The 27,016-nt window shown below is 37.1% G+C and overlaps 1 protein-coding gene across 3 annotated transcripts in view; it reads left to right on the forward strand.

The window, feature by feature from the left end:
* LOC127845197 (protein virilizer homolog) overlaps nucleotides 1-27,016 on the forward strand; it is an 85,686-nt gene that overhangs the window by 49,238 nt on the left and 9,432 nt on the right. For 2 of the 3 annotated variants that reach the window (XM_052375947.1, XM_052375949.1), the window contains 15 exons: nucleotides 2,514-2,694; nucleotides 4,219-4,333; nucleotides 5,028-5,177; nucleotides 5,397-5,528; nucleotides 5,968-6,171; nucleotides 6,820-6,905; nucleotides 7,709-7,885; nucleotides 8,447-8,542; nucleotides 10,901-10,973; nucleotides 11,601-11,737; nucleotides 12,117-12,316; nucleotides 13,464-13,637; nucleotides 19,748-19,853; nucleotides 24,740-24,814; nucleotides 25,759-25,919. In XM_052375947.1, coding sequence (XP_052231907.1) covers nucleotides 2,514-2,694; nucleotides 4,219-4,333; nucleotides 5,028-5,177; nucleotides 5,397-5,528; nucleotides 5,968-6,171; nucleotides 6,820-6,905; nucleotides 7,709-7,885; nucleotides 8,447-8,542; nucleotides 10,901-10,973; nucleotides 11,601-11,737; nucleotides 12,117-12,316; nucleotides 13,464-13,637; nucleotides 19,748-19,853; nucleotides 24,740-24,814; nucleotides 25,759-25,919 — 2,067 coding nt within the window. The remainder of the gene's footprint in view (nucleotides 1-2,513; nucleotides 2,695-4,218; nucleotides 4,334-5,027; nucleotides 5,178-5,396; nucleotides 5,529-5,967; nucleotides 6,172-6,819; nucleotides 6,906-7,708; nucleotides 7,886-8,446; nucleotides 8,543-10,900; nucleotides 10,974-11,600; nucleotides 11,738-12,116; nucleotides 12,317-13,463; nucleotides 13,638-19,747; nucleotides 19,854-24,739; nucleotides 24,815-25,758; nucleotides 25,920-27,016) is intronic. The other variant, XM_052375948.1, reaches the window with a different exon arrangement.

Here is a 27,016-nt window from a genome sequence, read left to right on the forward strand (position 1 = left end):
AAAGAATATGATTTTTGTCGTTTGACGTGTTAATAATGACTTCATGAGCACTTGCGTTTAATATTTGTAAAACGTGTTTTTTGCTGTTTGTGTTGTATTTTGTGTTTCAAATATATTACATCTTGGTATCAAATTGTTTGTTTAATTGTCCCCTACCGGTGAAACCAAAGGGGACTTATGGTTTGCGCTCTGTCTGTCAGTCTGTCACATTTTTCTGGATCCTGCGATAACTTAATTTTTTTCATGAAACTTGAAACATGGATAGATGGCGATATTGGGATTATGCATGTCATTTCATTTTGTTCTTACGTCAAGAATTCTGGTTGCTATGGCAACAAATATATATATATATATATATATATATATATATATATAAAACAAAATCTGACAATGGTGGAGTTTCACCAGAAGGGGACCATATTGCTTGGCAAACTCTTGTTGAATCTGATTCGATTTTACTAAAAATGATTACTTTATAGTTGATTACGAGTAATATGACCTACCTCCTATCATCGACTGATATAAGAACTTCCTGTAAACTGATATAAAAAATATATCATACAGCATTATATCAGGCAGGTATTAATGCGGTGGTATGATAAAAGTACATGCCCTTGCAGAGTGAAATGTGAAAGGTTTACTCACCACCATTATATGACTGAAATACATTGGAGGTTTGTTCTGGGACTATGTTTGTAAAGTGTCATCACAGATTTGCCGTTTTCGGCTAAATGAACAACAGTATATTATAATAACCTTTGTTCACTTCATTCGCCTGCTGGAGTCGTAATGCTTCTCTTCAGCCAATTTGTGTGTACAAACCCTGTTTGGTGCCTTCGCAGTCTCCTGCTGACCAACATTACATGGAAAAATGGGGCATAATACATGTGTGTAAAGTGTCCCATATTTTAGTCTGATTACAGTCCCTAAAGGCTTTTATCCTACAGCTAAATGATATTATAGAACAAATGCGACTCATAATGAAAAGATAAGGTTTTCTCCACGGTTATTTTTAGATAAGGTTTATTCCACAGTTATTTTTAGAACATAGGGACTACTTTTTTGGCCTTTCACCCCTGATTGCGTCATTCAGGTCATTGGGTACGCAGTCGTTGGACGAGTTAACAAGTGTGTGTGTTTACGATGGATTATTAAGAGGGTAATACACGGCTAAGCCGGGCCGAGCAGTGATAATCGGCCCGCAGGAAGCATAACGGCCCGAGGGCTTTAGCGACCTGGGGCGGATTATCACTGCCCGGCCCGGCTGAGCCGGGTATTTAATGTCTATAATATATATCTTACTTTGATACTACATTATAGATGGCACAGGTTTTGAGTCATACAATCATACTGTTTTGGTCCTTCACTAAAATTTATGAAGAACCAGCTTTCCGTACTTATATTTTCATTGAATTGATTACGCAATTTATGACGTATCTCATGTGACGTAATTTAAATGACAAAACAAGCTAGACGCTTTGGATTTAACGACAACAACAATTCGGACTTGGATGGTTTTTATTATTAATATTTAATAGTTAAATATTTTTTAAGCATCGAACGATTAGTGTGTGTGTTTAGGATGGATTATGAATGTGAATAACAATGTAGGGATATAAAACTGGAATGAAACTGGTGAGACTGCATTTTCAATTTCGTTAAAATGTCGAATTTACTCGAATTATGGAATAACGCGATGTTTTGTTGAACAATTGATGGATTAAATTTAAGAAAGTATCAGTGAATTGTTCTTTAACCGTTCGAAGGAAATCAATGTTGAGTTAAAAGGGTAATTTCTTTGATGAATAAGTCGTTCCTTTGTCAGTCGATCAAAGAATGTCTTTTCACAAAGAATTGCCTGCTTGCATCCAGTGCGTTAAAATGGAAAAGATGGATGGCAATGAAGAAATGTGTCCAAAATTTTAACTCGTCATGGAAGCAATACTTTACGAAAATAAACATGGTTAGAAGATCTACACAACTTCACGTAGGTTTCTACACATTTTGTTAATTTCAAAATGGCAGCCATTTTTGTTTTCGGTATTTTACAGTGATGAAACCAGAATTGTAGTTTGAACACAACCGTCTGTGTTCTACTTGAATGTGTAATATTTGGAACGCTGATTAAATTTGAATCAAGGCGTATAGCGATATTTTGTCTCGTTACTCTTCTTTTGCCTGGAATTCTTAAGGACTATTTCGAGTTCTGTAAACGGAAAGATCACAATTAATATTACTACGCAATGTTAGATTCAGTAAATTTAATGTGTTTTTATGCTTATATATTATCAATTTAAGACAACTATTTTAATTGCATCAGGAATAAATTAAAAAATATATTGTAGGATAAATAGAGTACTATATTAGTGTGATTGTGTACTTAAATTTATCCCACTCGTCTCAGAAAGGCTTACAAGGCTCGGCAAGCCTCGCCATGTAAACCTTTCTTCACTTGTAGGATAAACTTAAGTACGCAATCACACTAACATAGTATTCTCTATATTTCACTGCAGTCGTCTTCTGGAGTCCCTCTGTGTGGTGACCTCCTCTCCAGCCATGTCGTGTGTACCGACCGTTTTTGGTGCGGCGCGCAGTCTCCTGCTGCGGATGATCGGCTCCCAGCATGGCCTGGCCTACCTTGCCTCCAGGTCAGAGGTCACCAACAAGATCGTACAGGCCCTTATGCAGATCACTGTGAGTAAATGTGGCTTCGTGCTTTTTGACGAATTGTGTTTGTTTAACCCTTTACCACTTAGAGACATATTTTGACTCATTTATAGTAATACTTGAGGCCTCATCAGATTCTCTGACTGGCTGGATTTTCTCTAATTTTGTTTGTCATGACCAGTTCTTAAGCAGACTTCAATAGCAGACGCAGCAAATTCTATTATCATGCCTTTCCCCAGGCACTTTAATCCTTTACCACTTAGATACCTATTTTTATGCATTTGTAGTCCCTTAGAAAGGTAAATTTAATTAAAGACCTTTCTTAATAGATTCAAGCTTTAAAGGCTTCATTTCCAACCCTTAGATACTGATGAGCAGCAAACAGCATAAAACCTGAACAGACTGCGAGTTACTCGCAGGATGTTCTGGTTTTATGCTTTTTGCACATAGCCTTATTCACTTTGCTTCTGAGTGGGAAAGAGTTAAATTTAAACCCTTTTAGGTTTGACCTATTCAATGCAGCAAAAGCCTGAAACTTATTGAAACTCTCTCGAGTTAATAACCTGGGTATTACCAGTATTATGTACCTTTTGGGGAAATCTAAAGGACACTCCAGCAGTGGGGATTGAACTGGTTACCTCCTGCTTGCTAGGTAGACACTGTACTTACTACCCCTCCGCAACTTTGACTAATTTAGTTCTCTGCCCCTTTAAGACTACGAAAATTCTCAATCTCAAAAATATTGATGAAAAAGAATGCTGTATATGAACCTTGATTCCCATTTATGTAATTATTATCCCCAGCCATAGGCGGAGGGATATTGTTTTGGCGTTGTCCATCTTTCCGTCTGTCCGTCCGGAGCCATATCTTGGAAGTGCTTTGACGGATTTCATTGAAACTTGGTATCAGTATATATATGGATAAGAGGATGATGCACGCCAAATGGCATTGTACACCATCTGTTAATAACGCAGTTATGGCCCTATCTTGAAAAAATGCTTTTTTAAGTGTCCAATATAACATTTTGTGTCCAGAAGCATATTGGCCGGGAATATCAATTCAACGAATTTGCTTGTTGAACTACAAGTTTAAAATTAAGCTATATTAAGCTTTTCAATTTTCATGTTTGTAAACCCGTTGTTTGTTTACTTCTTTTTGCAATTTAGCCAATGGCTCCTAATTTGACGGTAAATCGTAATTTTTTCCCAAAGATGTTGCTTCATTTTTTAAAATAAAACCCATCAACATTGTTATCACTAGGTTAGTGTTTTTTTTACAGCTTCTATTTGGATTACATTTTGTGCTAGAAGGGCTGTGTCTGCTTACAAATATGCTCCACTAGCCTAAGTTTGGCGGACAAACAAATAGTGTAGAAAGTAAAAAGATAAGCTTGCGATAGAAAAACAGCCTTCTGATACCTCTTGTAACTTTGAACCTCCTTAAAATTTTCAGATGGCAAAGTTTACTTAAGTTTAATAAGAATTAATTACCACATTGTTTAGAATGTGTGTTTTATTCTGTTGAAATTCTGCTGACCATTTCATTCTACAGGATTCAGAGGAGATATCCGATGAGAATGTGGCACAGCAGTTGGGTATAGAGTTGATATACCATCTACAGACCCTTCATCTTGTGGACAGACTGAGGGCCTATCATAGGCTGCCTGGTAACATGACACAGTCATTATTCCAGATTTTTTTCCTTCTTTATAAAGTACCGGAAAACGGCACTTTCCCATTGAAGAAAAAACTACAAATTTCTAGATTTCTGTTAAAAAATTCCCAATTGAAGGTTTCTAAAAAAAAAAGAAAAAACAGAATAAAATGCAAATTTTAGTTAGTTTCCCTATGCAGCACCCAAGTATATATAATATTGACAACTTGACAACATTTCATTATCAATTTGAAAGTATTTGAGAGCAAAATAATCAAATACACCAATTTTCAAACATGAAGACTTTACGACGTGAATTTTCCCAATTTCAGTTTTTTTTGCGCTTAATATTCCCAATTGGGCTGGCGCCAGTACTTTTCCCGATTGGGCAAATAAATCACTGTATCCTATAATCAACTTAGACCCCTAAGTAATCACCTTTAATAGTGGTGTACCGGAATAGTTGAATTGACAGTGTTTGCAGTCATAGAAAGTGTTTAATATTTGCAATTTTTGTGGAAAATTACAACAGGTCTTGATAGAAGTTGCTGCGAAATTGTACAATGATGCGATATACAGTAGGCATGATGCAGTCACACTTCATGAGGGTGTAGTTCACAACCTGACGGATTGAAGGAACGTGGCGGGTGATATAGCTGACCTTTCCACTGCCTTGTCTCATATTGCTTTGTGTTTCTGTTTTTCAGAGAAGAACTTGACAGAGGACCAGATGCCTGTTGGCATCCTGCACATGCTGTTCACGATGACATTCACACCAATAGGTCACTCGGCCGTTGTACAGACGCTGGCCTATGAGGACAATGTCACCTGCCTGCTGCCATTCGTCAAGATGTCAGGTGCATATTTACATTTTATATAACGCTGTTTGAACTCTTGCTTGCTTTGGTTTTCGTTGCATCAAAGGTAAGTCTGCCCCTTTCTGTGGGGTATTCCACTCTTGAGTATTGATCCACCAGAAAATATCTGATAAAACAGCAAAGGATTTGACTAGTCCTTTCAATTTCATTTATGATGCTGAGCACATTTTTGTTTGCACTGTCTATTGTCTACTTAAGGCAAGGATCTACGAAGGTCGGTGTGCGCAGGCTACACCTCCGAGCTCCTCAACATCGTGGTTCACTACTCAGACAGTGTGGAATTCCTCAAGAAACATGGAGAAGAGTTACTGGCCTTTGGAGAGCAAGGTGGTATGTAACCTCAATGAAATAAAAAGGGCTTGTGCTTACATTCGCAATATTGCCCAATGGCTACAAATAATAACATTTGGCTCAATGAATTTACATTAGCTACAAGGTTTTCTTCATAATTACCAATCAAATATTTAAAATAATAAGAATTCAGATGACAAGTTGAATTCGGCTCCAGAAAATTCTGACCCAGCAAGAGCAGTTATTAATCTCTAAAGTTAGTGCCTTTTTTACCAAAGTATAAGTAAGAATCATGCCAAGATTTGTTCTCATTGAATACATACAAGTAACAGATTTGAATGAAACCATACATTCATAAATACCTTTTGAATAACCAAACATTTTTGCTGTTCAGCTGTTCAGCTATAACCAAATATTTTATTTTTAAAAAGTATGTATTATACATGATTATATCACCTACATTGCTATCAACCATCAGAGTTCTCCAACAAGCTCTCTCGACTGAAGGAATGGCTCCTGCCTCTGAAAGCTATAAGGCAGTTCTCACACGAAGGTCTGTCGGCCATTGTTGAGCAACTCATGGCGTATAAAGATGACATATTGAAGTTGCCCCGTGGTCTCATCACTGTCCTACGGGTCCTGAGACATCTGTGTATTGCTCCAACGGAGGATTTCCCGGAGGGTGGGTAATATTCAGTCTGGGACATTTAGTTTAAACTAGAACCAGTACTTGGTGTATATGAGGGAGATCTAAAGAACGCTCCCTTAATGGGGATCAAACCCATGACCTGGGGTCGTATTCCAGAAACATCTTAAGTCATTTCTTGTATATTTTCACTTAAGTTTAAAATTACAATATTTTGTATTTCTTTACTAAATAAAAAAATGCATGTTTTTTTGGTATTCCTCAAGTAACATTGACATAATGATGTTATTTTGACGCAATTTTAGATGCCTAACTATTGCAGTATGAAATGAAACACTTAAGAAAAATTCCCACTTTAAGGATAAAAATAAAATTTAACTTAAGATGCTTCTGGAATACCACCCCTGATTGTCTAGAACGTTTAGGGCAACAAAAGACATGTAAAGCATTTTCTGGGTTATAATTTTATTTTAGCCCAGAAGTATTACTTTACTCATTTTGTTATCTTAAGATATTTATGTTTAATACCAAAAATAAAAGTTTAAAACAATTCGAATTTTATGATAGGGCTTTTACTAGATTTGAAAGAGAATTTTGAATTCTATAATACAAAATTTAAATTTCAAACCTTTCACCGTGAGTTTCTGTAGCTAATGGTTGTAATATTGGTTGCTATGGTTACAGATAGGCCAGAAGAGATGAAGTACAAGTGTGTCCTAGTTGATCTGTACAGTGCAGACTGCCTGCCTGTCTTTGTGACTATCCTCCAGGTAATGTGAAATGTCAGTCAGACCAAAACGTATTTTGTTTCAAATTTTTTAAGGCCAATTGTTTTATTGTATGCTTTTATGTTTCATAATCCCAGGCTACACAATTAAATAAATTCTGATTCTCAGTTTTGTTCAAAACACCATATCCACTACGCCACAGCAACCCTTTACTTTTACTGATTAGATACGTATTTTGACGCATTTGTAGTCCTTTAGAAAGTTAGATTTAATTAAAGACATTTCTTACTAGTTTCAGGTTTGAAATCTTCATTTTCAACCCTTAGATACTGATGAGCAGCAAACAGTATAAAACCTGAACAGACTGCGAGTTTCTCGCAGGCTATTATGGTATTATACTGTTTGCACATAGTTATTTTCACTTTGCTTCTGAGTGGGAAACGGTTTTGAACCTTTTTGCCCAGAAACTTGAATTTGGATAGACGTATTGCAGTGATATTTTGTGTATAGGCAGCTAATAAGCAGACATAGCATGGGCGTTTTTTGGCAGAAGTTGGATCAAGATGGCTTTGTGCAAACAGCTTAAAACCAGACCAGCCTGCCAGTAACTCACTGTCTGTTCAGGTTTTATGCTGTTTGCTACTCATCAGTATCTACGGGTTGGAAATGAAGCCTTTTAAACTTGAATCTAATAAGAAAGGTCTTTAATTAAATTTAACTTTCTAAGGGACTACAAACGCGTCAAAATACTATCTGATTGGTAGAGGGTGAAAGTAAAGAAATAATGTAAACATTGAAAACCTGGGCCTAATATGTATCCATCTTTCTGGTACAATTATATACAGAAACTGAGTGAGCTGATGTTGCGACCCTGGCAGAAGGGACTGCCAAAGAGCAGTGAGACATTCTCTCTGTACATCTACATCATCAAACCGTGTATGGAGATTGTCAAGGCCATCACCCAGTACTTGATCATGGCTAGGGGAACGGAGGTAGGCACAAAGTGTAGTTGGGAATTCCAAGTATGTATTAGTAGCACCTATATTTACCATTCTGTTGTTTGAACTACATGTATGTAACTGCTAGCCTCACATTTCAGGGGTCATATTCCAGAAGCATCTTAAGTTAAATTTTATTCTTATCCTTAAATTGGGAAATTTTCTTAAGTGTTTCATTTCATATTGCAATAGATTGGCATTAAGATATACATTTAAATAACATCATTATGCCAATGTTATTTTAGGAATACCAAACAAACATGTGTTTCCTTATTTAGTAAAGAAATACAAAACATTGTAATTTTGAACTTAAGTGAAATTATTTAAGAAATGACTTAAGATGTTTCTGGAATACCACCCCAGGGCTAGCGGAATTAAATGTGGGTTAATTAAGAGTGTTATGTTTATGGTATTTACATAATTCATGCTAGTTGATAAAAACTTTAAATGGGAACTTTGATGTTCATTAATGAAATAGACATAGATAGTTATCTGGTTTTCATAATATATATATATTTCAAGTTATATTAAGAAATTCTAAGTTGCATATTAGAGAGACCCTTAACTATTTCTTTTGGTTTTCAGTTTCGTGACTTGACGGCCCTCCCAACGCTGTTTGAGTTGCACACAGTCCTCTGTTCTGTGCCCACTTCCAGTGTCTTCAGTCTGGAAATCAACACTGTAACAGCCCTTACCTTTCATCATAGTTTTATAAATACAACAGCAAATATTGTAATTTTTTGTTAGAGAAGTTAAACCTTTATGGATTTGAATGCATTAAGAATTGCACTTGTCTGGCCGTCTGTTAGTCCCAAAGCCTGTGTTTTGAACAACTTTTAACTCCTGGGTAGCCACTGACCTCAGAGGTCAAGGTACAACTTAGAGGTCAAAGGGCTATAAAACAGCTTGTTTAGGCTGTTACTGCGTCATTTATGCAGTTTAAACCCTTTCCCACTCAGAGGACACCTGTCTTTGAACCCTTTCCCACTCAGAGGACACCTGTCTTTGAACCCTTTCCCACTCAGAGGACACCTGTCTTTGAACCCTTTCCCACTCAGAAGCAAAGTGAAAATGGCTATGTGCAAACAGCATAAAACCAGAACACACTGCGAGTAACTCGCAGTCTGTTCAGGTTTTATGCTGTTTGCTGCTTATCAGTATCTAAGGGTTGGAAATGAAGCCTTTAACACTTAAATCCAGTAAGAAAGGTCTGTAATTAAATTTAACATTCTGAGGGACTACAAATGCGTCAAAATACGTATCTAGGTGGTAATGGTATAAGATGCCTTACCACAAATGATAACCATAATGAAACTGAGTGTTTAGTATATCACCAGGCCTATTACCTCACTGAGTGTTTAGTATATCACCAGGCCTATTACCTCTTAGGTCAATGCCATACTAAGAGGCAAAATTCAAATTTGGCCATAAAAGGCTTTTTTTGTAAACATAAGTGGATCATTTGTGCCCAACGGACACATGTCTTGTTAAATTATGTTTGTGGTAGTTGTTTATTGTTCCTAGGTTGTGTAAATATTACACTGAGGGATGCAAATCTGACTCTTGCTTTTTATGTCCCCCACTATAGTAGTAGGGGACATATTGTTTTTGCCCTGTTTGTTGGTCTGTTGCTTGGTTGGTCTGTTGGATTGCGCCAACTTTAACATTTGCAATAACTTTTGCAATATTGAAGATAGCAACTTGATATTTGGCATGCATATGTATCTCATGGAGCTGCACATTTTTAGTGGTGAAAGGTCAAGGTCATCCTTCAAGGTCAAAGGTCAAATATATGGGTCAAAATCGCTCATTTAATGTACACTTTTGCAATATTTCAATATTCAATATAGCAACTTGATATTTGGCATGCATGTGTATCTCATGGAGCTGCACATTTTGAGTGGTGAAAGGTCAAGGTCATCCTTCAAGGTCAGAGGTCAAATATATGTGGCCAAAACCGCTCATTTGATGAGTACTTTTGCAATATTGAAGATAGCAACTTGATATTTGGCATGCATGTGTTTCTCATGGTGCTGCACATTTTGAGTGGTGAACGGTCAAGGTCATCCTTCAAGGTCAAATATATTGGTCAAAATTGCTCATGTAATGTCACTTCTGCAATATTGAAGCTAGCAATTTTATATTTGACATGCACGTGTATCTTATGGAGCTGCACATTTTGAGTGGTGAAGGGTCAAGGTCAAGGTCATCCTTCAAGGTCAAACGTCATATACGGGGACAAGGTGTTTCACAAACACATCTTGTTCAGTAATATTATGTGTATAATTTTCACAAATAATTTGTTTAAACTGATTTAACTGGTCTATAGATTTAAAATTGATGATGCAGGTATATTCAAAAATGAAAGAATTTAATAATTCTTTTAATACCTGACGTCATATAAAAATGATGACAACAATTATCATGATGTTGATGCTGATGTTTTTTCAGATGATGATGATGCTTGAAATAATGAATAAAGTGACTTAATGATAAAATTGCTGATTATGACATTCCTGAGGAACATTTCAAATAAAATGATTATTAAGATGATGGTAATTTTCTATCGTGGTGCTGATACCGCAGATATTGATAGTATTGCTGGTATGTGCTGTTTTTTGGGAAAACAGGGCTTAATGCATGTGTGTAAAATGTCGCCCCGGACTAGCCTTTGCAGTCTGTATGAGCTGTTCTTTGGAAAAACAGGAATTAATGCATGTGTGTAAAATGTCATCCCAGACTAGCCTTTGCCGTCTGCATGAGCTGTTCTTTAGAAAAACAGGGCCTAATGCATGTGTGTAAAATGTTGTCCCGGACTAGCCTTTGCCGTCTGAACAGCCTAATCAGGGACCACAGTTTCCATTTAAACTAGACTTTTAAAAATAGTGTCTTCCAAAAAAAACTACATACAAGCGGAAAGTGTCTTTTTGGGTTAGCCTGTGTGGACCCCACAAGTTAATCTGGAATGACCGTTTACACACATGCATTAAGCCCCATTTTCCAAGGCACATGTTTATGATGTGTTGTTTTTCCTTACAGATTCAGAGGGATATCATTGACACAATAGCAGCATACACACAACCCCTGTCACAGCCGAATGCAGACAAAGACAGTATGTTGAATACACTGTGGCATTCAATAGTGAAAATGTGTGGTTAAAATATTTATATATACATTCATTATGAGAAATAACTTATATGGTACATGGCTTTAGCTAACATGGAAGTAATTCAACAGATTGTGCAAATTATAATTTTTCAATAATTTCTTTCACAGATTCAAAAGAGTTACTACAGGGATGGAATTAATTATAATGATGTAGACTCATGCTGAAAATAATTCAATTTTGGAGTAACGGACAGACACACGCATGGACAGACGAAGCGGCATCTATATGCTCCCCTTAAAAAAATGTGGGGGGAGCATAAAAAAGCATACATGATCTACGTCATGTAGCAGTCTGAACGGCTAAGTGGATTAACCCTTTACAACTTAGATACATATTTTGATACATGTGTACTCCCTCAGAAAGTTATATTTTATTAAAGACCTTTAATAAGTTACTCGCAGTCTGTTCAGGTTTTATGCTGTTTGCTGCTCATCAGTATCTAAGTTTTGGAAATAAAGCCTTAACAACTTGAATCTAGTAAGAAAAGTCTTTAATTAAATGTAACTTTCTAAGGGATTACAAATGCGTCAAAAAACGTATCTAAGTGGTGAAGGGTTTAATTGATTTCAGAGATAAGTGAGAGTCTGTGGACTCTGGCTGTACGAGACCTGCTCAAGTTCACTATGAAGTCTCCGTACACATACCTCAGTGGACTGCAAATACTCTCAGAGTTACTGCCCTTGCCACTGCCTCTTCAAACTAAGGAGGTTTGTACATACTCAAGTACTTACTTTCGTGCGTGTTTTCTTTCTTTTGCAACTTTAAAGTTGCAGGTATCATTACTGTTTTGCCTTAAAGGATTTTTTTAATTGAAACAAAATATAAGCATTCTGAGAAATATGTTAATCGGTTTCCTGCCATAAGAAATGAAATTAAGCCTGGTTCTGTGAAAATGGGTGTAAATGCATGTGTGAAAGTGTCATTCAAAATTAGTCTGTGCAGTCCAAAAGAAAGTCTTTTCCAAACAAAAATAGTCGTACTTGATAAGCCTGTGCAGACTGCACGGTCTCATCTGGGACAACACTTTACGCACATGCCATAAGCCCTATTTCCCCAGAGCGTGGCAAAAATGATTCTCTTTTTCAGCCACTGACCCAGTCTGAGGAGCAGCTGGCCATCAACACTCGCAAGCTGTGGAGCGCCCACTTGCTGCCCCTACACACAGCCCTTCACGGGATCATCCGCTCCCTGGCCATCACGGCCTGCCAGCCCCTCCAGCAGATCCTTCGCAAGATATGCCTGCAGATGTCTGACCTGGCTGCACCCACCGCCACCATGATCACACAGTACTGGACCGATATTTTTTTTAATCAATGGGTCTTGTAAAAAGACACTAAATCAGGAGGGTCGTTGTTGAATAGAGATGATGAATAATTATTCATAGACTTTTGGTATTACTCTATGGGAAAGATCTGAGTAAAATTTAAGACACAGCTTATAATCGGAAATTCTTTTTATGCCCCCGGATCGAAAGATCGAGGGTATATTGTTTTTGGCCTGTCTGTCTGTCTGTCATTGTGTCAGTCAGTCATTGTATGTGTGTGTCACAAACTTTAACCTTGGTTAAAGTTTGATAACTTTTGCATTATTGAAGATAGCAACTTCATATTGGCATGCATGTGTATCTCACGGAGCTGCAATTTTTGAGTGGTGAAAAGTCAAGGTCAAGGTCATATTTCAAGGTCAAAGGTCAAATATCATTGTATTTTTCTTTCCTAAAACTTTAACCTTCGTTAAAGTTTGGTCATAACTTTTTTAATATTGAAGATAGCAACTTGATATTTGGCATGCATGTGTATCTCATGGAGCTGCACGTTTTGAGTGGTGAAAGGTCAAGGTCATCCTTCAAGGTCAAAGGTCAAATTTATGGCTTCAAAGCGGCGCAATAGGGGTCATTGTGTTTCTGACAAACACATCTCTTGTTGCATATTAATCTACCGCTGAAGAACAAACAAAAGAATGCACTTTGCGGTGTTGCATTCTGTCTGTAACGCTTTTCTGTCTGCTCTACATCTCCTATACACTTTGAGGAATTTTAATTAAAATTGCCTTAAATGTTTAGACCATGGAGATGATGTGCAGAAAGCATAAACTAAGGTCGTTATATGTAAAGGTCATGGTCATTTTTCCAGCTCAAAATGTTTAGCGCTCATTTTTGTCTCTTCTACTTACCTGTTACACTTTAATGGAGCATTTTTGCTACAATGTTTTGGTCACTAATAAGATATATAAAACAAGTCGAAAGTCAAGATGCAGCATGGCATTCAACACCAAATATAATAATAACATTCTTTTTTAAGAACACTATAGGTTAATAATGATTTTTAGCTTGTATATAAATATATGCACATTCTGTGATATTCATTCTTTAGACATTCTTTATTCGTAAGTCTAAGAATGGGTAGGTGAATACGGGCCCTTATCTGTGTGCAGGTGTGCCCTGGACCTGCTGCTGGAGCACATAGAGGCGGTGGAGACTCGAGCCCGAGAGGCGCCGGACTCTGATGAGCTCAAGCTTGCCATGGCAACAAGGGGTCGCTTCCTCAACCTGCTCTCCAACCTCATCTCCCAGCCCGCCATCAAGTGCACCATGCTCAGGATCATTGGGTAGGCATGATATTTGCTCTCTGCTTTTATGGAATTTCTTTTTGTCCCCCACCGGTGAAACCGGTTGGGACTTGTGCTTTGCACTCCGTCTGTCTCTCAGTCACTCTGTCAGTCAGTCTGTCTGTCACACTTTTCTTGATCCTGCAATAGCTTTAAAAGTTCTTCATATTTTTTCATGAAACTTAAACATGGATAGATGGCAATATGGAGATTATGCATGTCATTTCATTTTGTATCTACGTCAAGAATTTTGGTTGCTATGGTAACAAATAAAAAAATAAAAATTTACTGACAATGGTGGAGTTTCACCGTTAGGGGACCATATTGCTTGGCAATCTCTTTAAAGGTGGTCTCCTTTTAAGGAAAATCCAATCTAGGTTGAGAGTGTTGTCCCTGATTAGCCTGTGCAGACTACATAGGCTTATCTAGGATGACACTTTTCGCACATGCATTAAACCCAGTTTACCTAGATAGAAACTCTACTGATGCAGCATGGCATCTAGCTACATGTATTAAACTGTCTGTTTGCTCTTCCATTGTTTTTCCGTCTTTAAGTTAACTTATTTGCCATTACACATTGTAAGTCCAATAAAACGCGCTCCGTTATAAGGCGAAATCCAATTTAACTTGGGTTGGCCATGACTCCATTTTTTCTCCAACCTTCCATTTTGGCTTGAGCAATTTCTTGAAATTCAAATATTGCGGCACCCATTGCATAATTGCTCAATAATAATTGATTAGAGACTATCCATTACTGGGGCGTTGGACAGTTTAAGTGTGATTTTTAGCTCATCTATTTTTTGAAAAAAAAATATGAGCTATTGTCATCACCTTGGCGTCGGCGTACGGTTAAGTTTTGCGTTTAGGTCCACTTTTCTCATAAAGTATCAATGCTATTGCATTCAAACTTGGTACACTTACTTACCATCATGAGGGGACTGGGCAGGCAAAGTTAGATAACTCTGGCGTGCATTTTGACAGAATTATGTGCCCTTTTTATACTTTGAAAATTTTGGTTAAGTTTTGTGTTTAGGTCCACTTTATTCCTTAAGTATCAAAGCTATTGCTTGCATACTTGCAACACTTATTAACTCTCATAAGGGGACTGTGCAGGCAAAGTTATGTAACTCTGACTGGCATTTTGAAAGAATTTTGTGCCCTTTTTATACTTAGAAAATTTAAAATTTGGTTAAGTTTTGTGTTTAGGTCTACTTTATTCCTAAAGTATCAAAGCTATTGCTTTCATAATTGCAACACTTACTAACTATCTTAAGGGGACTGTGCAGGCAAAGTTATGTTACTCTGACTGGCATTTTGACGGAATTATGGGCCCTTTATACTTAGAAAATTGAAAATTTGGTTAAGTTTTGTGTTTTGGTCCACTTAACCCCTAAAGTATCATAGATATTGCTTTCATACTTGGAACACTCGCAAACTATCATAAGGGGACAGTAAAGGACAAGTTGCATAACTCTGGTTGTCATTTTTACGGAATTATGGCCCTTTTTTGACTTAGTGACTTTGAATATATGGTTACATTTTGTGTTTAGATCCACTTAACTTCTAAAGTATCAAGGCTTTTGCTTTCAAACTTCAAATACTTTCATGCTATCATGGGGGTACTGTACCTGGCAAGTTGAATTTTACCTTGACCTTTATTAAATTTTGCTAAAATTGCCATAACTTCTTTATTTATGATTAGATTTGATTGATACTTTGACAAAACAACTCTTACCTGACATACCACAATAGACTCCACCCAAACCATCCCCCATGCCCCCCCCCCCCCCAAAAAAAATTTTTTTTTTTTTTATAAAGATCATAATTAATGACCACCACACCCTTACACTGTACCCAACCCCCACCCCCAATTTTTTTTTTTAAACATGGTTAAAAAACACAAATATTTATTTTTATTATTTATTTTTTTAATTACCGTCCAACCGTCCAACCATCCCACCCAAGAATCACCCCCCCCCCCAATTTTTTAATTTTTTTTCCATTTTTTTGGCATTTTCGGAAGATAATGTGATAAATGACCACACCCCCACACTATACACCCCTCTCCACTCCACCCCTCCCTCCTTTGTGATTGAAATTGAGATAGGTCCCTTCACCTTTAAAAAGAAAAATAGATGAGCGGTCTGCACCCGCAAGGCGGTGCTCTTGTTTATCGTTTGAGGCAAATAAAGGTGTGAAAGTAGGATGTGTTTATAAGTGTTTCACGCTTTTTTGCTGTTACTATGTATGTGGTATCGATCTTGAAAACATTTATCATCATGACTGGCCGGAATAATTTTTTGAAATTGATGTTGTAAATATATTGAATTGTCGGATATATATGCACATAGAAAAGCATATATAACATACAGTTATTGATACGGTCAAGTTTGCATGTATTGGGGAATGAAAACACATCTTGGTAAAACATTTATGAGTAAATGAGATCAGAAAGTTTACAGCGAGTCTGTTTATAATGCTGTCTTTGGGCTTGGACCCTGTTATATTAGAGTTACAGTGTATGTATAACATAAATAATGCTTTTAGGAGACTTTCAATTGGTCTTTCTCAAATTCATATGGCCAAGAATACACTTGATCCACAAATTCTTCAAAATGTCAAGATATATGGATCGTTCACAAATTTCAGAGAACATTTCTAATGAGCATATAACTTACCGAAATATAGAAAACAACATATTGAATAATCATAACCATTTGATTATATGTGATCCTATAGTTTTTAAGTGTGAGATAGCTTTTGACACCTAAAGATTAATCAATAATAGTCATTTTTTTCATACCAAGTGTCCAAAAAAGGAAATATAGCCCCGTCACACCGGACTGGCTTCCTTTTACGGCGACCTAAGACTGTGGTTCTGGAAATTTCTGATTGTCTTAGTAAGCGAATGACTTTTTCAGTAAAAATGCTGTTTTTCGACTATCCGTCACACCAGCATGCTGGTTTATGGCGTTCTACGCGTCCTCACCGCGTCCTTAAAACGTCCCTCGCGACCTTACCGCGTTTGTACTGCGTCCTTACGGCGACCAAAGCCGACCATACAGCGTCTGAGCGGCATCCTTGGCGTTCTTACTGCGATCTTATTGCAACAATGGCGTCCCCGCAGCAACCGTATGTCGATTGCGCGGCGACCATACTGGTAGTATAAAAGGCCGTTTTTTTGTTGAGAAATTTCATCATTTTCTTTCCAATCGTCGATGTGTGCAGAGAAAAATATCAATAATGCCAAGAAATAAGATGCATGGACGGCGTAAACCCCAAAAAGTAGCTAGTCCTTCACCATCTCCGGATAGGGGCTCAGACACCAACACTCAGTCTGTTGCTAGCAGCATGCACCCAGCTGACAGCCCTGTTAAATTGAAAAAAAGTAAGCTAGTGACCAGAAGTGATTTATCATCAGAAGAAGAAGAGGTAATGGTTGAGTGGCTGAAGGATCATCCCATTTTGTTCAACAAAAAACTCTATGTACAAAGACAAGGCCAAGAAGGGCGCTCTTTGGAACAAGCAAGCTGTGCTCCTTGAAAAGGACGTCAGCATTCTCCATGTGTGGTATCGGTCCATTCGAACTAGGTTTGGCAAGTTGGCAAAATTGAAGTCGGGCTCTGGCTCTGAAGAGCGGAAGGAACGCGATTTGCGGGTACTTGAGAACTTTAAATTCTTAAAGTCCCATATCCATGAGGTACATCCACGAACTTTGTGAGCTTAAGTACCACTTTTGTTTTTTCCAACTTGCATTTGAATTTTTATAATAGTACCAGACATAACATTTACTGCATATACATGTATATATACTATTGTTTCAATGTTTGTATGTCAAAAAGGATAAAACTCTACATGCTATATAAGACAAGTGATTTCGAATTCATAAATTGGATAAGTAAACACTAATTTTTATCTTCATATCAATGCCAATGATTATTTTCCACCATAAAGTTGCATACGTATATCTTATAGATTATACAATTTCATTTATTTGCAGTTGAAGGAAAAGCTCGCATACCAAGTGTCGACCCAGGGTGAAGATGACTCGGAACTTGCGAATCCGGACGAAATCCAGGGACCGTCTACCTCTATAACAAATGCCGACGAGCCTACAATCCTTGATGGCAGACCCAAATGTTCAAGAATCTCACAAGAAGAAGAACGTTTGTAAAACGCGTTGGACGAGAGAGGTCGCCAGTCAATTAAGCTGCAGGGGAAGTTGCTGGAAATGGTCAAGCCACCTTCTGCACCTAGCGAGCGAGATACCTTCGGTGATTGGGTAAAGTCTGTGATGGTTGTCCTTGGCCCATCGTTGTGGCGCCAGTTCCAACTGGAGCAAACTAGCCTCCTGTATAAGTATCTGGAACTAAACGACCAGGTTCGCTCACAGACACCGCAGCCGCAGCAACAACAGCCGTGGGGGATCCCGCAACCACCGCATCAACAGTGGCAGCCAGGCCAACAGACCCAAAGCAGCCAGCAACCCCATTGGCAGCGTTTTCAAGAGAATTGGTCGACCACCGTGAGTGCCACTATGGTTCAAGACAAACCACAGAACGAGCCAGCGCTAACTACACTTAAGCAACTCCAGAGCACCCCAAAGAATCCGCCCCAGAATATTTGTGCTGCCTCTCCCCCAAATGAAGATACATCACTCAGTGGATGTTTCAGCAATTCTTTCATGGAAATGCTTAATCAGAAAAAGTTAATACCATTAGAAACAAAAGGTTCATTGTTAAGTCGAAAATACTGTTTGTACTGATTGCAGGAATTTGTGTTGTTATATACTATCTAAGGAAAGTCAAACTTCATGCTGGCATACAGATCGCCAGTCGCCAGATGGCGTAGGGTTGCTGCCAATTTTGTTCCCGGATCGATAGCTTTTCTGTAGTTTGTATCGTGCTTGGAAATGCGGTGTTGAAGCCTCATCAAACATTTCTGGTGGAACCCTTAAGAAATTTTGGAATGAAGCTGGGTCCTCTTGTCTTAACTCAGGCATTAGACGATTGAAGTGTCCAAACTGATCCATCCGAATATCTCCTAACCAAGGTCTAACCCAGCATCGCCTCCGCCTGGCCTGCCTTCTCCTTCTCACTACGCCTAATACCACCTGCTGTTGGTCAAGTATCTATTGCTGCTGAAGATTTAGAATGTGTTGTGCAATAAGTAAATTATTCATTTTCTCAGAAGGGCGCCAGAAACATAATGAAGAAAATAAAGGAAAAAAATGCTTTTTATAGGCGTTGATATGGTTGACCTAAAGATGCACTGCGGTCGCAGAAGGAACGCAATTGTCGTAGTAGGGTCGCAATAGACACCGCAATGAAGTCGCAGTAAGGACGCCATAGTCGTCTGAGGACGCAATAGACGTACAAAGGATGTACTAAAGTCGCACTGAGGTCCCCTTGAGTCAATTTTCATTTTCTGTGCGTTTGAGCGGCGACCCTACCACGTCCCTACTAGGACTATTGTGTCTCTACAGCGTCTTAACAGAACGCCGTAAAAACGCCGGACTTCGGCGACCACTTTGAACATGTTCAAAGTGGTTGCCGTGGGTTCGCGTCCTGAGCAATTTTCGGCAACCTCACTGCGTTCTCTTGGGTCCTTACTGCGTCCCTCCGGCGTCTATGGCATCCTCACTGCAACCTGGGTCGCTGTAAGGACGCCAGTCCGGTGTGATGGGGGTATTACTGAGTGCTTTGAAACAAAAAGCTTCTGGTCATGAAAATCTTGTTTCTTACCATGAAAATAGTGGTGAGTGAACTGGAGTGTCTTGGAACTGATGGCATTTTAGTAAGCATTTGGGCCGTGCTCTGTGGTATGGGGGTTTAATGCATGTCGTAAAGTATAGTCCCAGATTAGCCTGTGCACAGGCTAATCAGGGACGACACTTTCCGCCTTAACTGGATTTTTTTGCTAAGAAGAGACTTTCTTTTTAAAAAAATTATCATAAAAGCAAAAAGTGTTGTCCCTGATTAGCCTGTGCTGCCTGCTTTACACACATGCATTAAACCCCCTTTTCACAGAGCATGGCTCATTTAATTATTTTTGATGGACAGATGCTCTATATGTACATGATCTTCAAGCGCTGTATTTGCTGTGTTCAGGCCTGGAGGGGAGGAGAAGTACCAGACAGTGCTTCACAAGATGCTGGAGATACTAAATCTGGTGTCAGAGAGACCCGATCATGTGCAGGACCAGGAGTCCATAGTGGTGTGTAACCTTGATGACCTAACATTATTGTGTAACCTTGATAAGTCCATAGTGGTGTGTAACCTGTATATGTATATAGTGGTTTGTTACCTTGATAAGTCCACATGGTAGCCTTGACACACATATAGTGGTGTGTAACCTTAACAAGGCCATAGTGTTGTGTAACCTTAACAAGTGGGTGTAGGGGTATGTTATGTTGATCATCCCCATTCTATACATAAATGGTGACGTCACTACGTTATTGTCACCTCTATACTTAGACGCATCACGCACCTCCATTTGGAGGCATTTATGACTACGACACAAAGAAGTCCGCGGATGAATGAAGAATTTGCTTTATAAGTAAACTTTCATGTTATGATTTAAAAGTTAAGTATAGTTTTGTTTAGTCTTACGGTCTTATGTTAGTATCAATTAAAATTTTCGTAAGTTTTCAACAATTTCGCTCTTTATTTATTTGTTTAAACTGTACTTTCACTTTCGGTTGTATAACAACATGTATCCTTTATTGACGAAAGTTTGCAATGAAATAGCGTTTTCAAAACCGCTTAAAAAGTTTCAGAAGGTGTATCTGATGCATGTTATGAATAGACACAATGTCATAACTATATTGCCGACTAGTATGGGAACAATTTGGTATTTCAAGTGGCTCCATTTGCATTGCAAGAGAAGTTCAAATTGACTTGTTCAGTTTGTTAAATTTTGACACCCTAATTATATATTTTTTTATAAGTGCTTGATAGATTTTTTTCTTTAAATAATTGAGATCAATGAAAATTTTAGTAAAAGCACAGCATTGATGTTCTATGATGGTCATTTTTTAGTGGAATAGTATGTTACAATAAAACAATTATAACTAGTGTATTAATGAATTTAGATTAGGTGTCATCTTTAAATGGGGTAGTAATTCATTATATGAGATTAGCACATTATATAGTTGAAAAATAAATAACACTTTAATGACTTACCATAGTAAAATAAAGTAGCATAGAATGTGTTGCAGGTCATAAAATGTGAAACTGAAATTGAAGAAGGTTTACAAATATTTTACACTGACAACACTGTTGGTTTTCCACAAAAAAAATCCTTCCTATCTACCTGCCCTAGTTTTTTGGGGCAAATTTAAATATTATTAATATCATTGAGTTAAATTATTAAAATATCAATATGTTTTGATTACATTAGCTCATTTTATTATTAATAATAAATACTTTACAAGGAAAGTCCAATTCTGTTTTAATTAGTCTTAATTAGGTACTAGTAAAATTGAAAATATCAGTGACATCCAAAACTTGGCTTATATGCATATGAATGCATATTTTCTTTGACAGTTACATAGTACCCTATTTAATTGGATTAAAAACAACAAATAACAATAGTTCTACAACCCAGCCCAAGTTGACTCAAACTGAATTAATTTATCAATTGATCCTATTTAATTATATTAAAAACAACATGTGTAAGATTTTGAGAATATCTCATGTATTCCTCTAGTATTCCTCTAGTACACCAACATGCACGTCTTACTAATGATTTACATGCACTCCTTAAACAGTTTAACAAAAATAATGAATGATTAATCCAAAGAAAACAACAAACAAGCTGCTTCATATAAAAAGTTAATTACATAAGATTACATAAGCAAAAAAATCATTTTGATAATAAATCAAGATTTTACTTCAACCAAACCATTATAAATTTATTGTGAGGAGGGGGGTAATGTAAGCACTAAAACTAAAATGGGGGAAATGTCTGGTGAGGGAACATCTTAGGGGGGCGTCCGGAATTCCTGCTAAGGGCGACAGTGTTGTTAATGTGTCTTTAGAGGAAATAACTGAAGGAAAGTACTCATTGGTGTATGCCCATCCAGAAGCATTTCTGAGCATATCAATTGGAACAGCAATATTGAGTGCATTTGAAAGAGATATAACTGTTTCATGTATTGCTTTTGATGAAGCCCACAAATCATGGTCCTTTAATGGTAGCTTTCCTATTAGCGAATTTTATACTTATTTTTTACTCTACAATCTAGCTCTTTTGTCATAAAATGAGAAGTTTTATTATCCAACAGGTTTTGTGTTGGAACCTCACAAATTTTATAATACCAAAGTCCCATCATATAATCATCATCACAATCAGCAGCAGCATTATCATATTCATCATCATCATTGTTAGCAGCAGCATCATTGTGTTGTATTATCAGAATTCAATACAAATACAAACACAACCATTACAACTCTTACTACTACTACTACTAATTAATTAATTATCTACTACTACAACAAGAACAACAACTACGACTACTACTACTGATCTTACTTCTACTACTACTAGTCTACTACTACTACTACTACTACTACTACTACTACTTCTACTACTACTACTACTACTACTACTACTACTACTACCACCACCACCACCACCACCACTACTACTACTACTACTACTACTACTACTACTACTACTTGGTACACCAGAACGTGTTGTCCATGGAGATGATAAGGAGAACTCCCAGAGTATTGATCGAACCCACGCCCAGCGGACATCATTCTCTACACCATAGCGACCATGAATTAATATTTGACACCATGTACAACATAATTCACCTTATTACAAAAAACATGGAATTCACAAAGTGACTGAAAATGCTTTAAAATAAATGCAAATTTGAAATTTGAAACAAAACAACCTAAGCAATACATCATAAGAAACACTACATTATTGAAACACTGATACCATGAACATTTTAGGGTGTAACACCTTATGTACATGTACCAGACCTTTAATGTACTACCGGTACTTTGAAACTTTATGTACCACCTACATAAAATATAGGTGTTATTGTCCATTCATTCATAGCAGTCCTGATGAATTATGGTCATTCTCTAAACATGATTTAAGTCTAAAGAAGGAAATAATTTTGATTTTTTTACAGTTTGAACATTGAGGTCATTCTCTCTTCTCTTCAAAGTATCATATTTCAATTATACAATATAATACAAACATTTTAGACTTTATAATCCTTAGTCAGGATAAGATAAGAGACAAATGAATTTTTATAATTTACTTCAATTTCAGGTAAGACTAATAAATCATTTATTAAGTACTACATGTACTTGGGCTAATAAATTAAACTAAGACACTCAGTGACACTTAGACAATCTGACAAAATATAAAATCTATCGCCAATATATAAGTCTAAATTCATAAATACTATCACACAAAATACATTTCATCAATAACACACATTCATATTAAATTAGTTATCTCTTTATATTATAAATATGGTACATAAAGTGTCAGATAGTGGTACATAAAGTTTCGGTATATAAACGGACTGGTACGTAATGTGTGACATTCAACATTTTAAAAATCAGTTAACAATATATGGACTTCATTGTTTTGCATATACGCAATCAAAGCATATTTATTAAAAATTAAAACACATTGTTCATGGCTGTATCTTTTTATTTATACATGCATAAACTATTCTGGTTATTAATACCTTTTTTAAAATTATATATAAACAAGAGCACCACATTATGGGTGCCAAGCTAGGCTGCGGTGCAGTTTTGAATAAATGAAATTTAAAAGAATTTTTTAGAGGTTAGTGACCTTGACCTTTGACCGAGTGACCCCAAAATGGGTGTGGTGTGTAGAAATCATCACGGTGCATATTCATGTGAGGTTTCAATGTTATAGGTGGAAGCACTTTGATTTTAGAGCCGATGTAAGGGTTTTAGCACGACGCGGACATCTGACGACGAGCTATGACAATACCTAGGGTTTTCCCCGAAAACAGCCGAGTTAAAATTGAGCACAATTAGTCCAAATTTTTGACGCTCTTAAATATTAAGCTACTTTTTATATGGGTAATATTTGGAGCAAAGAATTTAGCCCATATAAAAAGTATCTCTAAATTCTTTGCGCGTCTTATAAATAAGACTAGAGCGCCATATAAATTAAATGGAAAACATACGACTTTATGTCAAGAAAAATAAAGCTGTAAAAATCTCACCTGCTCGTCTTTGATGTTGCAATTAGCACATTCAGCATTTTCAGTATCTACTAAATAAATATATGAAAGTGCCAAATGTCCAAGATACCATGACTTCCTCCTCAAAATGTTAGATCCTTTGAACTCCATTTATTTTATCCCTGATTAATCCTTTCACACATGAGGCCTACATGTAAGATTCCTTGTAATGTTCACAGCGTTTATTTTAAATCGTTTACGTCCTCAAATTTCAGCAGGTATTAAATTATAAATATTTATTAATGATTTTGATTTATTTACTATTTCGAAGATACAGTCTTGCAACGTGTTTAGTTAGTCTAAGTTACGTGTTAGGTGATTCTTACAAACAATAGACTGACATGAAAAGTGGCTCCTTTTGAAGCACAAACTGCATCCATGTATATATTTCAGCTGGCCCGGTTTGATGGGGCCTGTTTTTGATAATAATTAATTACCATTTTTCACTTCCGTGTTTATTATGTTTACCAACGCCATGATGGAAAAAAGTCCGTTTCCCACAATGCTTAGCGCGCATTCACACAGGTCAGTAAGACCGGTGTGACACAATGGATCATCCCAGTTTTATGTTACCTTGATAAAGCCATAGTGGTTTATTATCGACCAGTTCCGCTGCAAATTGTACACTATTGAACATTCCTGATTCAAGTAGTTAACATTATGTTTGGGTAATTGTGTCACCTGTCCAATGATCTCTTTAAGAAAAATGGAAATTATCTATGAACATATACATGAACATTAATTAAACAGGTTCAATCAACAATGTTATAATATCTGTCCATTTGTTTCTATGACCTTAGAATGAATGTTTATCAGATCAGTCTATGCAATAAATTATCTTTGATTTCAGTCCATACTGCAGAGTCTCTGTGACATGGAGGTGACCTTGACATCAGGGGAAACCACTCTGTCAGTGCAAGAACAGGTAAGCGAAACCACTCTGTGAATGAAAGAGCAGCTATGGGAACCACTCTGTCAGTGCAAGAACAGATAGGGGAAACCACTCTGTAGTGCAAGAACAAATAGGGGAAACCACTCTGTCAGTTCAAGAACAGGAATGGTAAACCATTATGTCAGTTCATTTGCAGGTAGGGGAAACCACTCTGGCAGTGCAAGAACAGGTAGGGTAAACAACTCTGTAGTGCAAGAACAGACAGGGGAAACCACTCTGTCAGTGCAAGAACAGGAAAGGAAAACTTTTATGTCAGTGCAAAAACAGGTCAGGGAAGAACAGCCACTATGAAGAATAGTGTAGTATAAACCTGGTGAAATTGCTCTTGTCTGTGCAAGAAAAAAATGATAAAGTATGTTTATGTTGTGTTATTGTCCATACAATAGTGTGCATGATATTATTACAATTCTCAAACAATTAAATTAAAATTTTTAACATGCCAGCACCATAAAGTAATTACGAGAAACTTTTCACAACCAGTCAGATTCACACATTTCTGAGATATTTGTAATTGAACATAACTGACAAAGCAATGCTGGGGTATTAATAATGTACATGTATGTTACAAAGCTTTAGTTAACTCTTTCCCGCTCAGAATAAAAGTGGCAAAATGCAACCAACATAGAACCAAAACACCCCGCAAGTAACTTGCAGTTTGTTCAAGTTTTATGCCGTTTGCTTCTCTCTGGTATCTTAGGATTGGAAATGAAGCCTTTAAAACTTGAATCTAGTAGGAAAGGTCCTTAATTTTATTTGAATTTTATAGGCAACAACGAACGTGTCAATATGCTTATCTTAGCAGGGAAGGGTTATGATAATGTAGCATCTAGTACAGAGGCTGCTGTTTCAGGTGTGCAACGCCTTCTGCCAACCATTGTATGATAATGTAGCATCAAGTTCAGAGGCTGCTGTTTCAGGTGTGCAACGCCTTGCCGACCATTGACCAGCTTACCCTGATCATTGAGTCCCTGTTTGAACACATCTATCACCCAAACCACAAGTATGACTCGGTGTTGCCGTGTATACGGGCTTTTGTGATGCTCACAGAACACGACTACAGCTTCTACTTGCTGAAAACGTGAGTCAGATAATCGCTCATTTGTTTAAACCAATATTAGCCTAGCTCCCGGAAATCTAGGCTAACTAACTAGCACAGGCTAATCAGGGAATACACTTTCTGCTTTAAATGTATTTTTTTTTTGTGCCCCCGGATCGAATGATCGGGGGTATATTGTTTTTGGCCTGTCTGTCTGTCTGTCATTGTATGTGTGTGTCTGTCCCAAAACTTTAACCTTGGTCATAACTTTCACAATATTGAAGATAGCAACTTGATATTTGGCATGCATTTGTATCTCATGGAGTTGCACATTTTGAGTGGTGAAAGGTCAAGGTCATCCTTCAAGGTCAAAGATCAAATACATGGTTTCAAAGCGGCGCAGTAGGGGACATTGTGTTTCTACAAACACATCTCTTGTTTGTTTTGTGGTATTTTTTTTTTTTGGGGGGGGGGGGGTCTCTCTTAAGCAAAATTCCAGTTTAGGTGGAAATCTTTGTCCCTGATTGGCCTGCACATACTTCACAGACAAATATTGGACAACACTTCATGCACTTGCATTCAACCCCCTTTTCCCAAGGCAAGACTCATTAAAAACCTTCATAATAACTATGACTTTATTTCAGCACTGCCTAGAAAGAGCTTTCTTATGCAGATTTGTGGTTTAGGTTTTCTAAACCTTTCAAATATACTTATCTGTATAACATATTATTCTTGATTTGCTTGAGTACTCATAAGCTGTTGTTTAAGCAATAACGTCTGCAGATCTTGCTGGTATTAAACGGTAAACCCTCACTAAAACCCAATATGCATTGAATGTAACGTTCAGATTCATCAAACAAAGCAACTTATACCTTGGTAAATGTGATACAGGGGGAAATGTGTGCCTCTTTGTGATGAGATCAAGTGGGGAAATGTTTACCTGTCATTTACGGGAAATCACCTCTATGAATTTTCAATCAGATTGAACTACAGAATATGTAGTATGTGTATTTTTCCTTACATATATGAGAAATAATATTATATCATTCAATATATGTATGTATGTATCCCAGATATAAACAATTCTGACTTAAAAATGTTTGTACAAATCTCTTCTGTATGCTTCTTCCCTAATTAAT

The sequence above is a fragment of the Dreissena polymorpha genome, chromosome 9 (genome assembly GCF_020536995.1).
Source record: "Dreissena polymorpha isolate Duluth1 chromosome 9, UMN_Dpol_1.0, whole genome shotgun sequence".
Taxonomy (NCBI): Eukaryota; Metazoa; Mollusca; class Bivalvia; order Myida; family Dreissenidae; genus Dreissena; species Dreissena polymorpha.